General features: G+C 43.5%; 1 protein-coding gene across 1 annotated transcript; it reads right to left on the reverse strand.

Moving 5' to 3' along the window:
• Positions 1–5,185: 5,185 nt before the first annotated feature.
• On the reverse strand, positions 5,186–15,490 carry COA1 (cytochrome c oxidase assembly factor 1). The gene is made up of 4 exons (XM_085227411.1): positions 14,371–15,490; positions 10,284–10,528; positions 8,327–8,403; positions 5,186–5,875 (listed from the first exon to the last, which is right to left on the reverse strand). The coding sequence occupies exons 1-4, from the start codon at positions 14,462–14,464 to the stop codon at positions 5,779–5,781; spliced, it is 513 nt and encodes a 170-aa protein (XP_085083537.1). The 5' UTR covers positions 14,465–15,490; the 3' UTR covers positions 5,186–5,778.
• Positions 15,491–16,079: the final 589 nt, after the last annotated feature.

Below are 16,079 nucleotides of genomic sequence, written 5' to 3' on the forward strand. Positions count from 1 at the left end.
ATTTTCTTTGATTTCTGGGGCTGGCAATTAGTAGAAGTTGAATACGAATCTTTAGGCTAATGGAGCACTTATGTTATCTGGGCATCTCTGGTAGAGAATGGCAGCTGCACTGCTGCATGTTGTTGCTGACCCTCCCTGCAATGCTGATCTTTAAGCCAGAAAGCGCTCTTCATTTCTTTCACAGTTCAGTCATTTGCCTAAGGCTACTTGTCTGGGGGACATTAACTACTGCATTTCACCTGTGAATCGTCCAGTGTCCTTCAGTGCAACTTTGATTTTCTTCACATCCATATTTCCTTGTTTTTATGAAGTTTGAGTAAGGCACTGAGATTGAAGCATGGTCACGTTCCACCCTTAGAAAACTAACTTATGTTGCCATGTCTGCATACCTAAATGTGTAATAATTCACGATTGCTCACAGCAAATTGTTTAAGGGCCCTATAAGCAATTTCAATTTATCTCATGACCACAGATCCTGTCTCAGCCAGGAATAGGGATTTGTACTAAGAACTGATGTTGAGCAGCATTCAATTGCCCTGTATTTGCTGTTATGGACAAAGAAGCTTACTACATATGAATGAAGTATGTACTTCTGCAAGGCCAGCTTCTTTTGAATTGGCTCCTGTGAGACCTCCAGTTGGCTGCATTTTTTGTTTATCATTTTGTTCCTTAATGTGGTTTTATACGATGTTTTTAGCATCATTAAGAATTTGTATGAAGTTGGGAAAGTTTTAATAGTACAAGCAAAGCATTTGAGATAACTCTACAATAGGAAAATTTCTCTAATGTATAATGCAAGACTGCCAGCCACTCCCACACATTTGAAGCGATTTCCTTTCCTCTCTAAGCTGGATAAAGCTGTGAGCCAGGCACTCCTTCCTACAGTGTACAAGTGGGGTACTGAGGCTAATTTTTTTGAGAAACGTAGTTACTGGTGAGGCAGCGTATTCAGACTGAGCAAATCAAGTGCTTGTTCAGAAGAGCAGATACTCTGCAGATCCTGGAACTGGATGGCTGCATGCACATGTGCTTCCTCAGGAAAAAGGCTGCTTATGCTGTGAAGAACTGGTGGGAGAGATGGGGAAAGGAGTCAGCTCCTTGCCCCTTGTTCTTTGTCCCAGTCTGCTCTCCGGATCTCCAGATGTTGTTTCTGGGCAGCAGCGTGTGGGCTGCCTTAGTGATGCTGGGAGCATGACTGCTGTGTGCTTGGATGCAGGAAGGTGGAAGAAGTGGAAGAGAAGTACAGCTGCTTCTGCACGAGTAGAGAACTGTCATTTCCATCGTTAAGATGTGAGAGCTGTGAACTGTCTACATGTGGCAGGAGTGGGGCTGAAGTGTGCAGGTCTGTCCCCATTGCAGCTGTTGGATGAACACCAAACGTTAGGTTGAAAGCAGAGCTTTTTGTCTTTACTCATTCCTTTGTTCACCACTAAGCTTTCTTATTTATAATTTATTGTCATAAATCTTCTATAAAACCTTTTTTCCTTTTTTTTTTTTTTTTTTTTTTCTCTCTGGAGTAGAATTTTTTGCCATTTGTTTTATTTCTTTCACTCTTCAGTTGGGGGATCCAATGCACAAACTATGAATTCCAACCTGTAATCCACTAGGTGAATCTTGACAGCTGTCATGAAATGCCCATTCTCCATTCTCCACTGGTGGTGCTGGCAGGAGACAGGGAAAAAGATGGGCCTCACACTACTGGATTCCCAGCAAGTCAGCATTCACTGATTTCCAGTGGACTTCCAAAAGGTATGTAAGCCTCTGCTGCAGACCTGGAATATTACTGGAATCAACATGAAAGCTCAAGTATGGTATTGCATTAAAAGCTACTACAACTTAAACTCTTCTGTGCTTGTGCTTGGCTTTAACTAAGAAGCAAAAGTAAATTACATTGCAGGAACTGGATTGTAGTATATCATATGGAGCCTCCTTTTCAAATAAATGCCCTAGTTCTTCTCTAAAGAACTTCTGTAAAATTATTTTTCTTGGCACCCACATAGGTGATATTTTAGTTTTCTGTATTAAGTATTTGTTCGATTTATATTTGGTCCATACAGTAATCCAGTGATTTCTACTCTAAAGCAACATCTTCATGATGCCTACAATAGATGTTGAATTTATAGATGTTATTTATAGATGTTGAATTACTCTGTCATTGGGATTAATAAATAGCTAGATCATCCATGTAAACCACCTTGATTTTTATTTTTTTCTTAGTATATACTAAACCTAGAAATGCATTGCCATTAAATTTAGAACTCACATCAGATGTCTGATCTACAGATGGCTGCAGATGCAGGGCTGGAAAGAAGTTAGTTAAATGGCAATTAAAGGTGTGAAATTTGGGGTAGTTTCATGTCCAAGTGCATAAGATGCAGGTAAGTGGTGGGAAAGAACTGCTTACGTCCTTGTTTCTGCAAGGAACATGGATCAAAACGACTCGTATTCCCTGTGCAGTGCAACACACCTGCCCAAGCTAGAGTGAAATGGTAGCCCATGAGCTGGCCAAAGTGGAGAAGCATGCCTGAAAAAGAACGTGTTGCTTTCTCTCTGTGAGACAGACTACTGTTTTTAAAACGTGTGTGTTTATACAGCCCCTTTGTACTCATCAAATCCAACTCGGCTAGGTGCGAGTGTTGTAACTCTGCTAAACAGCTCTCGTTTCTTGTTCTGCAGTTGTAAATACGTCCTTGCCCTGAGCAGCTTGACTTCTTGGTTTCCTTCAGAGTGATGACTGCCTGCCAGAAGCTATTAAAATCAAACGAGAGAGTAAGAAATGAACATAATCCAACAAAGGCCATAAGGAAGATGGGCATTTTAGCCAAGCAAACAAACAGAAAAGGAAGTACAGAAATTTTCAAGCCAAAGAAATTATTTAACATACTTAAAATGATTAAGATGATTAAAGGATTGCAGCAGCTGTCAATGAGACCAACAGCTGTGATTGTCACCCTGGAAAAGAGATGGCTTGGGGGGGATCTTACCATTACATAAATAGCTGCAAGTAAGGTGGAGCCGGATGTGGTGCTTAATGACAGGACAAGAGGCAATGGGCACAGGCAGAAGTGCAGGCAATTCCATTTAAATAGAGGCAAAGTCCTTTTTACTATGAGAATGGTTGAGCTTTGAAACAGGTTTTCCAGAGGCTGTGGATTTTCCTCTGGAGACCTTCAAAACCCAGCTGGAGTCTGTTCTCAGGGAATCTGTTCCAGCCGCTAAGCATGAGGCAGTTGAACAAAGAGATCTGTTGAGGCTCCTTACCTTAACAGCTCTGTGATTGAAAGAATGTTTTTCTACATGAAATTTAACTACTTTTTTTTAGGATTTTTATCAAAAGATGAATGTTTTCTGGGTTGAAAATGAAGCAATTGTCTACACTGGTATTCAGTGACATGCAACATAATGTAACTATAATGTTTAGAGCTCCAGTGATATATTAAAAAAAAAAAAAGCAATCTAATTTGCTCCTGTGTTCTTTAGGAAAAGATGATAAGGGAGAGAGATGCCTATGAGCACTCTTGAAGTTCATAGAATCATAGAATCACCAAGGTTGGAAAAGATCTCTAATATCATCCAGTCCTACCGTCCATCTGTCATCACTATTTCCCATTAAACCATTTATGTTATTTGGGCTTTTAGCAGCTGCTGGTGGCTTTGAGACCTTTGCTGTCCTTTTCATGGCTACTGGAGCTCTTGGCTGCTCCCACTGCACCTGCATCCTCTGTGAGGAGCAGCCGTGGGCTGCAGGGTGCTTAATGGGAGCCACATGGCTCAGAGCCCAGCATGCTCACTTAATGCTTTTTTTCCTTTCAATATGTGCATCCTAAAATAGCTCAAACATAGAGGAAGTAGCTTCTGAGGTTCTTCAAGGTCAAGATGTTAGAAATTGCATGTTTGCTGACTGTATGCCATATAACAAAAGCAGGGATTTAAATGTGACTTTCCTCTTGTCCCAGTCCCCTAACTTGCTGGCTTCCAACTCTGCTCACGGCTTTCTTCTGTATCTAGGTTAAAGATTTGAATAAGAGAAGAAAAATGGTGAAATAGGATGACACAGCTTTGATGAACTGACGGACTTGTTAGGATGCCTACGAGCCTTGAGTTATAAGGGTGCCCTGCTGGCTCTCTGGAGGAGAAGTGGCAGACACAATCTGTTCAGAAACTCTGCTTCCCCGAAGTAAGGCAATAAAATTTCCAGTTTTGCCAGTAAGGTTTGTGTTGGAACATTTTGCTCCTGCCAGGGGTTAGGGCTGGGCCAGGCAGTGGTGCAATGGCACAGCCACATGAGGCTCGAGGGGGGATGCTGCAAGTGCCAGCAGGGGAGCCAGGGCAGAGCTGTGATCCCACTGGCCAAGGTGACTGTTGCCAAGTTCCTTGGGCATTTGTACACCTTGCAGAACTGCAAGCCCCAGCTCGTTCAGTGCATAGCAGCAATATGCAGTGATGGCAGCAATACACAGTGATGGCAGCACGCAGCAGATACTCAGAGCACAGAAACAGGGAATCGCTCTCCACAGCCACATCTCCTTTGAGGATAGGTGAAGAGTGAAAGCAGCACGCAGGGAAGTGATAATTGATGTACATAAAGTGCTCGACTTGGGTTCTCCTTGTCAGCTGTTTGATCCCTACCAGCCCAGCAGTTACTTGAAAGCTGGAACTGCCACAAGGCACTTGGTGGCCAGAGATGTGCCCCTGCATGGGATCACCTTACTGTGTGCAGTGCAATGTTGATGTTTTTGAATTGCATATTTTGTATTATTTGTTGAAATTGCACAGCAGTGATTTCAGTCCTAAAGCTGGGACACACTTTGTCATCCTTTGTTTTTCCTAATCCTACTGGTGTATTTGGGAATTTACCCAGGTTCACCATGCAAGACAGCACTCATTCTGAGCAGCCAACTGTAAGGCCCAAACTAAAGCTCATTGTTTTTCCTCCAAAAACAGTTTATCTCAGAGGTGGTTTTGCTGATCTCCTTTCGTCCACTCAAGGCAAATTGAGGCAAAATTGAAATCTCCTGTTGTAGTCTGTACTATGGCAGTAATTTAGTTGTTCCGCACCTCCTGAGTGTTTTCTTCCCTAAGCAGTACTGAGAGATTGAATGTGCTTACCCCAACTTTGTCTCTGACACTGCTGATATGAGTGATTATTCATAGCAATCTTCAGCATGAGCATGAGCCTGCAGTGAGCCTTCTGGAACCTGTAAGTTATGACCAGTGGCCTTCGCTATCTTGTGAGCTTTTTGATGACAGGGGTGAGGGTGCCAATCTCCCTGCTGCAGGTCATATTCCATAGTGCAGGGGGATGCTGCCTGACTTGCATCTTGGCTACTCGAGGCCTTCTTGAGAAGTGAGGGGAAAACAAACGGAAGAAATCACTTTGATTTGACTTAGTCCTTGAGCAGTATGAAAGAGCAACCTAAACGTCCACCTTCAGGTCTGAGAGTGTAAGAAAACCCCATTTCCTGCCATTTTGTTTATTTCAAACTCATATTCACACTACCAGCACTTGCAGGGCACAACACATGACCTATGGAACAGCAACTACTGTTGCAATATCTTTATGTCAGGCATTTGCTGAACACACAAGTAAAGCAACAAATGAAAGAAATGACAATGGTGACAGTGGTGACAGAGTAGAAACAAAACTGTCTTCAAAGCATCCACTTAAGTGAAATTGACCTCGCTGACAACTGAGTACAGCCCTGCTCACAGCGTGAGGCAATCAATTAATGGCTCCCCCGATTTGATGGCAGGTGGGGATGCAGCTGCCCTGGACTTTCAGCTGCCGTGCATGCTGACGCTTTCCACAGGGGAGCGGTAGACCAGAATATTCTGACCATCCCACAGCTTCAAGGTGACATCCTGCAGGCACCAACTGACACAAACCAAGACAACTTTTAACTTCCTTCAATCACTTTCAGTCTAGTGGTAACATGGGTGCAAAAACAGCAGGCATGGAGACACGAACCGTTCCAGACCTTTGTTATTCTTAAATAAAAAAAATAAATAAATTATCACAATTACTTTAAAACTCAGTTTTCAAGTGCCAGTTTCTAAAAGATGTATTTTCCAATATCATAGCACAGCACAGCAGATCTGGGATATATGCTCCTATTGGTTGCAACCTGAATAAAAGCCCAGCAGCTATTTTCAGCTGGGTACTTCCTCTCTCACTGCCAACCCCATGCCTTTCTTTCCCCTCATCCTGCCAGTGCATTCTATGCTTTGCTCTTCTCCCTCCTTGGAGCCAGGCTGCGTTGCTAAAGAATTATCCTAGCTTGGGAAAGTTTGAACACTCTCTGATCGCTCCATGTGATTACTGAAAAACCAACAGGGTACAAGAGTGGTTACTCAAAGGAAAACTGCATTTGTTGGTTGCAGGAGGGGAGTCTTTTGCTTTCCCAAATCTCTGCTACAAACCCACTTCTAAGAGCCTGCTCACATGGGTTTTCCAGCTGGGAAGTGCCATTATTTCAGCACACCAAGATAGGAGTTTTAAAGCTTCTGGCAGGCACCCAGCTCCGTTTTTACTGGAGTCAATGCCAAGTACGTACAATTAGGTAATCACACCTCCGTGTGATGAATCTACAGCAGGGCTCATCCCATGCCAGCCCTCTGGCTCGATCTGACCCACTTGCTGCTGCAGTCAGCAGGCACAGCACTGCTCCCTTGGCATGGCCTGGGCCTCAGCTCTCTTCTCACTTTGGCCGGGGATGGAGGTGTCCCTTGTCAAGACCAGAGCCTCACCTGTCTCTCCTCACAGCCCCTGGGCCTCCCTCACCTCCAGGCAGGAAACTCTGCAGCCTCCCATCCCTGCCTCCCTCCTAACTCCCTCCTCAGCTTCAAACCGGCTCACACACTCCACATTTTCCTTTTTTTTTTTTTCAGCTGGCCTCTTTTAAAAAAGAATTAAATTAAAAAAACTGATTGACAGACTGCCCTGCTTTGGAGCTTCTCTCCCATGTCATTTAACTGTGCCTTGTTGCCTTATGGGCCTCATGTGTGCATGCTGTGTGGGACCACACCAGGATGGCCCACTTACCCATTTGTTATTCCTCCCAGGGGTTTCAGGAGCAGACAAGAACAAATGATTTTAGCTCCTCAGTCAGGTGCAAGGACACTAAGTGCTGTCAAGCTCCAAGCTGATCTATATGTGGGCCCCATATTAAGTTGACAGATTTGTCTGCCACAAATCATTTTGCAGAAGATGCATTCTTTTCAGGTTGCAGATGGAAACACGTGGAGAGTTCTTTTTAAAATGAAACTGATACACTTCACTTACTACTGTATTTTAATATCTTGCGATCTTTAGTTATCCTCACATTCACTCTGTGGAATAGGGAGGAGCTGTTATTTCCCTCCATCTGTGAGGAAAGGATAGTGAGGAGTGAGAGTGCCAGGGTACAGATCCCCAGGGAAGCACAGATGTGCCTAAATAATGTCTGTGGACCTCGAGGGTACCTCTGGTCACTAGGAAGGAGGCCAGGTCTGGCCCTGGATCTCTGAAGTCCCAGTTTTGTCCCTTCTTCCCACACCTTTGAACTTTTATTCCTACTGCCATTCTAAACACAAATCCACCAAGTTGCATTTATCTAATTATGAAAAGAAAACAGTACCATATGGCTGGTGGAAACTGAGCAAAAATGTTGCAGCTCTGGGTTTGTGAATACAGCTAACAGAATTTCTCAAAAACCTGCAAGGAGATTTTCATCAAATATAATTTCCTCTTTCGTAGTGGAAGATGGAGTTTGAATGCTCAGTTCCAGAAATCAATTTCACCTTGAAAATCAAGATTTTCAGGCTTCAGCACTACAAGAATGTAAAACCACTATTATGTGATGTGGAGTCAGAGCATCCTACCAACTTGAGTAAGATAACTGTTATCTATCATGATATTTAACTTACCTTGATTCACTCTGATACAACATGGAAGATAACTCCCTTACCTCAACACATAATACCAGACTGAAGTTGGGCTTGCTGCACAACCACCTTAGCAATTCCTTTGGAGGAAGGCTGAAGGGAACAATCTGCTCCATTGGCTCACAATAGCTATGTGTTACAGTTTGCAGAAGACATTTCACACAAATGAATGGCTCACACTCTTCTTAAATTTGTATTCATAGAGACGTATTCATCATGTTTCTCAAGTAATTTCTGTCATGATGATGATGATAACCTTTCACAAGATCTTCAGACATGAATTTCCTCTTCCTTTGTGTGATGATCTCAGCAACACAGATGACTAAACCACACATCCTGTTTTCTCCTTCCACTTCTATCCCTGCATCTATGCATATCTTCCCGTACTTCCCCCAGTACACACCACTGACAGAAGTGACCCATTTCTGAGTCAATTAAAAGGTACCCCACTGACTTTGTTCCAGATACCGGTAACTTTATCTGCACATGTAAAAATATGTTAGAGATTCAATGAAGCGTGTTAGTGAAATGGACGCTTATTCCTTCTGAAGTCAAAAACACAACAAAACTGCCTCTCTTTTAGCTTAAACGCCCATTTTGTCGTTGTTGTAATTGTTGTTGTTGTTTTAATGTATTTAAGCATTTCATTAATCTTTTCTAATGGCTAAGGCGTACATGGTTATACAAGTATGCCTGTATACTTAATACATTAATCTCTGCTGAAAGAGTGTATGGTGTTAAAGCTGCAACCCCCAGGGAAAACCACTCACTCACTGAAATATTTATGAGCAAACACCTTTCCTCACCAGAATGCATGGTGATCCAGGGGTGACCTGTATTGTGTTAGAGCTTCCCATAACCATATCAAGCGTGCAGGTTGTCTATCTATAAATCACTCAGTCCATTAAGATGCATCAAGGTAATAAGACATTCAAATATTTTATCAGTGCCACAAATTCTGCTGTTCAGGTTAGATAATAAACAAAGCTGTGCTTAGAGCTGAAGATCTTAACTAACTGCACTCAGTCTGATATTTGAATAATAAAAGAGTTTCGTGTATAATACTTGTGATCACAAATGGAAAATGCCAGGAGTTCTGAAACAGAACCAGTAGGCAGGAGCTAGGAATGCTGTGGAGTCAGTAAACTGATCTGTGATACAATCATCAAAGATGCTTAACTAGTTTATTTCAAGAAAACATGAATGTTCACTGAGATTGAAAGCATGAAAAAGTGGGAAAGAAAGTTGGTGGTTTAAGTCTTGGGTGAGGTCTGTAGAAGGCTGGATTTTGATTTCACCCTGAGTCACTCAAGTGACTAGCATTCTTAAAAGGTGACATAGAAAAATATTTGTGGGAAAAGTTCTTCTCTTTTTTTCAACCAACATAAGAGGTTGTGTGCTTGCCCTGAGTATTTGGCCTTAGATAAGGTGCCTGCTAAAATCTCTAAAACCTGGGAAATGTTTTTGCTCAAGGTATCACGTAGGTAAAATCTGGCTGGAGTGAGATGTAAAGTGGAATTTTACATAAGTTGATTAAAGGTTAATTTTCTTGCCCAGACAACCTCCTCCTTCACCTGCAGTATCTAGTCCATTCCCTACTGCCTTTGTTTAATCAAAAACAGAAAAATCATAACAAATAAAATGATTCAAAAGGGACACAATCCTTCAGTGAGTTGCCTGAAGAGGTCTCTGAGGATGTCCTGGATCTCCAGAAAAACCAGGAAAGAACAGCTGGTCCTCTTCTAAAAGACTATAATTTCTGGGTGAAAACACTGATGCAAAGTTCTTTTCAGACGGCAACCCAGAGAGGAAGTTGACCTGTATTTGTGAGGTTTGTCTCAGCCCAGCCCTAGGATGATGCAAATCAGCCTTGTGCAATACTTCATCACCCAGCACGGCGTTCTCCAGTGACTATGTAATGTGAGTGCTCAGCCCCATGTCAGGCTGTTATCCTCCATTGCAGAGGGTTTCAGGTGCTTTAAAAGCCATGCCATTTGTGCTGTAGGCTCCATTGTGCAGTTTGTGAGTAGCTATAAAGGTCCTCTGAATAAAACTCCTTTGAAAACTAACATGGAACATATCTGAGGGGAAAAGGAGGCAACTGCTATTTGAAAGCTAGATCTTGATACATTTCTGAAAATGATTACAGTAAGAGAGGGATTCACTGACTTGGAAAATCTCTTAGGATACTGCAGTTTGCCCATACGTCACAAAATGAAGACACCTTTCTTGCTGTTTCCACTTCTTCTCATCAGAGCTACATACTTAAGCCTGGAAATCCATTCCTTCTCCAAATCAACTGGCATCCCGCTCGATTGCCTTGCAGTGGGACTCTTGCTCCCAGGTCACTTGAGACTTGCTGAAAAGCCCATTGTTGATCTCTTTTCACATGGGCAGACTACTGGGGAAGCCACTCGGTGACACAATCTCTCCAGCATTAGTTGTGCTCTTTCTGTGTCCACATGATTTTTCCTATTTGTCAGTTGGATGTTGTGCACCTTCAGAGGGAAGGCATTCAAGGCTTCCTGGGCAGCAGAATTGTTGTTCAGATGCTCCAGTCCTGCCGATAATACTGCAAATATTTCTACAATACTGGCAAAACTTTCTACACAGGAGAAATGGGTTAGAGAGGAGATTGTCCACTTTAAATAAACAAACAAAAATATAAATAAATGAATCAATGGATTAAGAACTGGTTCGCTGGTCATAGCAAAAGGGTTGTGGTCAACAGTCTGGGTGGAGGCCAGTCACAAGCAGTGTCCCACAGGGATCAGTCTTGGTACTGGTGCTCTTCAACATCTTCAGCAATGACACAGACAATGGCATCGAGTACAACCTCAGCAAGTTTGCAGATGACACCAAGCTGAGCGGTGCAGTCGATGCATTGGAGGGGAGGGAAGGCATCCAGAGGGACCTGGACAGGCTGGAGAAGTGGGCCCATGTGAACCTAATGAGGCAATAAGGCCAAGTGCAGGGTGCTGCACTTGGGCTGGGGCAATGCCAGGTATTGATACAGACTGGGGGAAGATCTCCTGGAGAGCAGCCCTGCGGAGAAGGACTTGGGGGTCCTGGTGGGTGAGAAGATGGACATGAGCCAGCAGTGTGCACCTGCAGCCCGGAAGGCCAACTGTGTTCTGGGCTGCATTAAAAAGGGGTGGCCAGCAGGGAGAGGGAGGTGATTGTCCTCCTCTGCTCGGCTCTTGTGAGGCCCCATCTGCAGCGCTGCGTCCAGGCCTGGGGCCCCCAGCACAGGAAGGACGTGGAGCTCTTGGAGCAGGTCCAGAGGAGGCACTGAGATAATCAGAGGGCTGGAGCAGCTCTCCTGTGAGGAAAGGTTGAGGGAACTGGGATTGTTTAGCTGGGAGAAGAGAACGCTGCAGGGAGACCTCATTGTGGCCTTCCAGTACTTGAAGGGAGCGAATAAACAGGAGGGGGAATGGCTGTTTGTGAGGGTGGATGGTGATAAGACAAGGGGGAATGGTTTTAAAGTGAGACAGGGGAGGTTCGGGTTGGATATTAGGAGGAAGTTTTTCAGCCAGAGGGTGGTGAGGCACTGGAACAGGTTGCCCAAGGAAGTTGTGGATGCCCCATCCCTGGAGGCATTCAAGGCCATAGCAGGGGGTTGGAATGATCACTGTGGTCCTTTTCTATGCCGTTCTATGATTCTATGAAAAAGATACTTCCTCCAGACACCCATATCCACCCTGAAAAATAGTTCACTACTATTTATGAGGAGAAATCTAACTAAAGGAAGAAAGGAATCCTTCTTCAGAGAAGCAATGGTGACTGCAAGATTACTCAGCACATTTAAATGAGAAGAGATGTGAGTACAGCCTGTTCCGTGCTGATGTACAGCTGAAGACCAAGTGTGCTTGTTAGTCATATTTGTATATTTTGTAACAGATGGAAAAAAAGAAGGAAAAAAAGGCATAAGGATGAGTTTTTGATGGTGCTCTGAATGTAATTCAGTTGTGTTTTTTTTTAAGGAGTACAGAAAATACTTCAGGAATAGGGAATATTTATTTCACATACACTGATGTTGGGCAGTAACAGCTGCTGCAGCTATGTAACTCCTGCTATGTTTCCGATACAGCTTTTCTAGTGGCAGCCAAGAAACTGCAGCTTTACCAAAGGATATATTAAAACCAAGGCACAAAGAGGTGTCATTAAATGTAATGGTCAAACAACAATAATAGCTGGAAATGGAGGACAATTGTGGTAAGCTGCTGTTTGTCAGTATCTGGCCACTATCTATAGCTAGGAAGTGCTGTTCATTGATGACCACTGCATAAAGCTGAACTGTGAGGCTGGATTCATGCCAACCTTCCTTATGGAAGAAGTGATTTGGCTAAAGACAGTTTTAAGGCTTACCAGATGAGATTTCTAGATATGTTTCACACAAGCCCAACTTCATTCTGCTGACATCAAGAAGAGTAGTTTCAAGCTCATAGTGTGCACACATTAAAATTCTGCTCTCGCAACTTTGCTCTCGCCTTCCAAAGAGTTTAAAATAAGGTGTATGATTTGTTTCCTGGTCCCTCCCCATCTATATCACTCTCTGAGCATGAGAATGAGGGGTGTTGCCTGCTCTCCCTAATTAGAGGCATCTCCTACAAGCAGACAGTATCCAGTTGGTATAGAAACAGCTCTGTTAGGCTGTATTCTGCATGGTTCTCTTGCCCCCCTGGGCTATCCTAGGGAGCTCCAGGAAAAGGGACCTCAACATACTGGCCCTTAGTGCCTGTGGACCATGGCAAGAAGCCACTCACTCTGTTAAAAGTACATAGTGTTCATCCTCCAGTTTTGAGGGAAAAGTGGTTTGATTTTCATGATGCCCCTACTCAGGCACTCCCAGCAGTGTCTCACTTTGAGCACTGAATGTGAAATGCCCAGCTAATGTTTGTCTGCGTGTTTGGTGTAGAAAAACTGAAAGCATGCTGGGGTTAACTTGGGAAACTGCTCCCATAAGGGAGAGAGTGGGCGTGAAGACAGAGAGTAGAAATATGATCACCTGAATGTTTGTACAAGCTTTCAAAGAGACCACGTGCATGCAAACTATTTCAGCCTAAAGGAATGGGGGGGAAGTACTCCTCTCCCCCCTCCTCCTTTCATTATGGAAATTGCCTGCTCCTCACAGATCCCAGTATGGGCTAGTTCTGTACACTAGACAAAAGAAACTGAAGGGAGGCAGGTTCCTAGTGTGGAGGCTACACAGTGACATACCGCTCACTACAGAAAGTCTCATTTCAGAAAATGAGTTGGCTTGCCACTGAGTAATCAGACACATGTTTAGGATCTATCAGTGTTGTAGCAGACCAAGAAGCAGCCACTGCATTGAGCCATTCGATTACACGGCTCAGTGATGCAGGGAACGAGATGTGTTACTTTCAGTAGAGGAGAAACTTCTGAGATTTCTGAATAGCAGTGCTGAAGCTGAAATTAAAAAAAAAATGCTAATGTCCTTATTAAAGCCAACTTCAATATTTTAAAGCATCAGGGCATCAGGGGTCTGTCATATACTCCTGAGCTCAAGGGCATGATCTGCCTAAAATTAAAGCCTGCTTTCCAGCCTTGTCTGATTTGTTATTAATATGTGTAAAATGAAGGAGAGGCTTCACAACTTATGTGAGGGCTTGAGGAGCAGGCTTAGCTACACTTTTCTGACAGCACTGTATGATAAGTTAGTAGCTGAAAAGCATTTGGAAGAAGCAGCAAGTGAGAGAGAGAGGATCAAGAAGCCCATAGAACCCCCTCTGACAGGCAAAACCTGTTTCTGTTCTGATGCTAAATAAACAATGTAAAAACAAAGCAAGACAACAACAAAAAAAAAACAACATACACTTGGACTAATCATTTGAATTCTCAACAAAATACATGTGGCAATTAGATCTGTGAGCAGCGATGGCTACCTGCCCAGCTTTTCTCTTCTTGTCCTGTTCTCCTCAGTGCTGGTCACTTTTAACTGCCTTCATGGTCTTCAGGAGAAATTAATAAAATCTTTAGTATCTCACAGGCTTGTGGTGCTTATTGGGACAGCACCACAAAGAGATTTATTAGTAAAATTGCTAGACTTGAATACATTCTCACAAATCCTCCTTTAATAGCTCTCTTCTTCCTGCCCAGATGTAAAATCTCAGTTATAAGTGAAACATTACTGACTAACCTTTCATTTCATCCCAACTCTCAAGAAGCCTCTCAGAAACCAGTCTTCCTAGTGACCACAGCAGTCTGCTGTCTGCATAACTCCCACCTTTGGAAATGGGTACAGCAGTGCTTTAGAACCAACCCTGGCATTAAATGAAGCAGAGGTAGAACCCAGAAGTTTCAGCCACACTTCCCTTAACTTCATGTGCTTTTCAGACCTTACATGCTGCTGTTTTTCCCTCTACACAAAAGCAAATGAAAGGGCCAGAGGAGAAATAAGGTTGCTAACAGCACTGAGGCTACTTTGCATAAGATTATACATAACCACACATCCCCCACTGCTGAACAGTCCCATAAAAATAGCCATTTGCTGCAGTTTTCTTAGAGAAGCTGGCATCTTTCCTCCCTGAAAAGAAGGACAGATATTTATTGTGAAAGAAGAAAACTAAAGGGTTATTTCCCCTCTTTTCTAAAAGCCCTTTCCAACTGCCCAGCCAAGCAGGCCTGAATAAAAGCACAGCACACAGTGGCCAGGCTCAATCTCACTGGGGCCCCACAGCACACCCAGAAGGCATCATGGTGAGAACAGAGCAAACTGGGGACCAAGCTGGGCTGAATGTGTTTATTCACTTCTTTTAGTGATGCCACCACTTCACTAATTGCCGAGAAGAAAATGACCTTCTGGGTGTGGCAGGGAGCCAGGGCCCAGCACATTGTTCTGGTGCTTCCCATGCACGCTCACTAGCACAGTGCAGGCATTCAGACTCCAGGGGCCTGATCTCTCTCTCGAGTAAACTCCTGCAAAGTAAACACTTGCAGCAGGGGTGAGTTTGGCTAAGTTATTCCAGCAAATGTAATGTAGCAAGGGTGTGTGTGTTCTGTTTTGTTGTTTTTTTTTCTTTTTTCTTTTTTTTCCCTGAGCCATGAGGTAAACAGGAAGTTTCTTGCAAGCCTATTTTCCTTCCTTCCTGTATCCTCCTTCCCACCATCGTACGGTTTGCCCTTTCACGAGTCTTGGTTGTGGCACTTGAATTGAATGACACAGCAGAGGGAATACCTCCGAGGAAGCTGATCCATTCTTCCATTTCTCTGTGTAAGAGTGAGACTGTGCAGCCTAAGGAGCCTTGATCTAATGCTATTGCCCACAGCAGGTTGGTAGGAAACTAGAGGAGTTGTCAGTGGGAGTGCATCATGTTGCTTCAGGCCTGCCTGTGGCAATACAGGACCTGACCAAGCACCTGACTACCAGCTTATGCTCTTTCTTCTCAGCTGGGGGAAAGGGAGGAATGGCCTTCTCAGCAATTAAAAGAATTGAAAAATTAATAAAGGGCTGCTACGTCCTTTTGATGTAAAAGCATAGACATCTGAATGCAGACGGAAGTTGTATGGGACTTCTAAACCCAAATTTGACATCTAAATTCTTGTGCCAGGATGGTGAAATGCAAACACTGAACATAGTGAGAGCTGTTTAGTAAACCAAAGGACAAACCCAGTTACAGAAATATGACCTAGGCAATGCCATTTCAGACCTGTTGTGAAAATCACCTCTTGCATCCCTCAAGTATGCATTAGTCAGGTATTACACAGCTGACAACCACAGTTTAGAGAGGGTGGAGAGGCAAACTTCTCAGCTCGCTTCTCTGCTGAGATGCCCACATGTGTATCTTACATGCTCCAGCCCAAGGAAAACCTAGGTATAACTTTTGTTGTTTCTAAAATTCAGTTTTAAAGCATGTTATTACTCATTCAAAGGCTTACTTTGTTAACTAGTTAATTTGGTTTTAAGAGGTCTTAATATTCATGCTTACAGCTTTTTTTACTGAGCATTTGTTGATAGCTAGTACTGGTAGCAACCCTCACCCCCCAAAAAAACAAAAACGTATTAATGCCATAGTAATCTTATGCCGCAAATCCCCAAGTTGTGACATTTGCACAATCACTCATCTCTCTCCCTATTGATCTGCTCCTCTGCTGGGCTTTCTTCACTTCCCCTGAGGAACCTGAGCAGCATG

Source organism: Meleagris gallopavo, chromosome 6 (genome assembly GCF_905368555.1).
Source record: "Meleagris gallopavo chromosome 6, MGAL_WU_HG_1.1, whole genome shotgun sequence".
NCBI classification, from domain to species: Eukaryota; Metazoa; Chordata; class Aves; order Galliformes; family Phasianidae; genus Meleagris; species Meleagris gallopavo.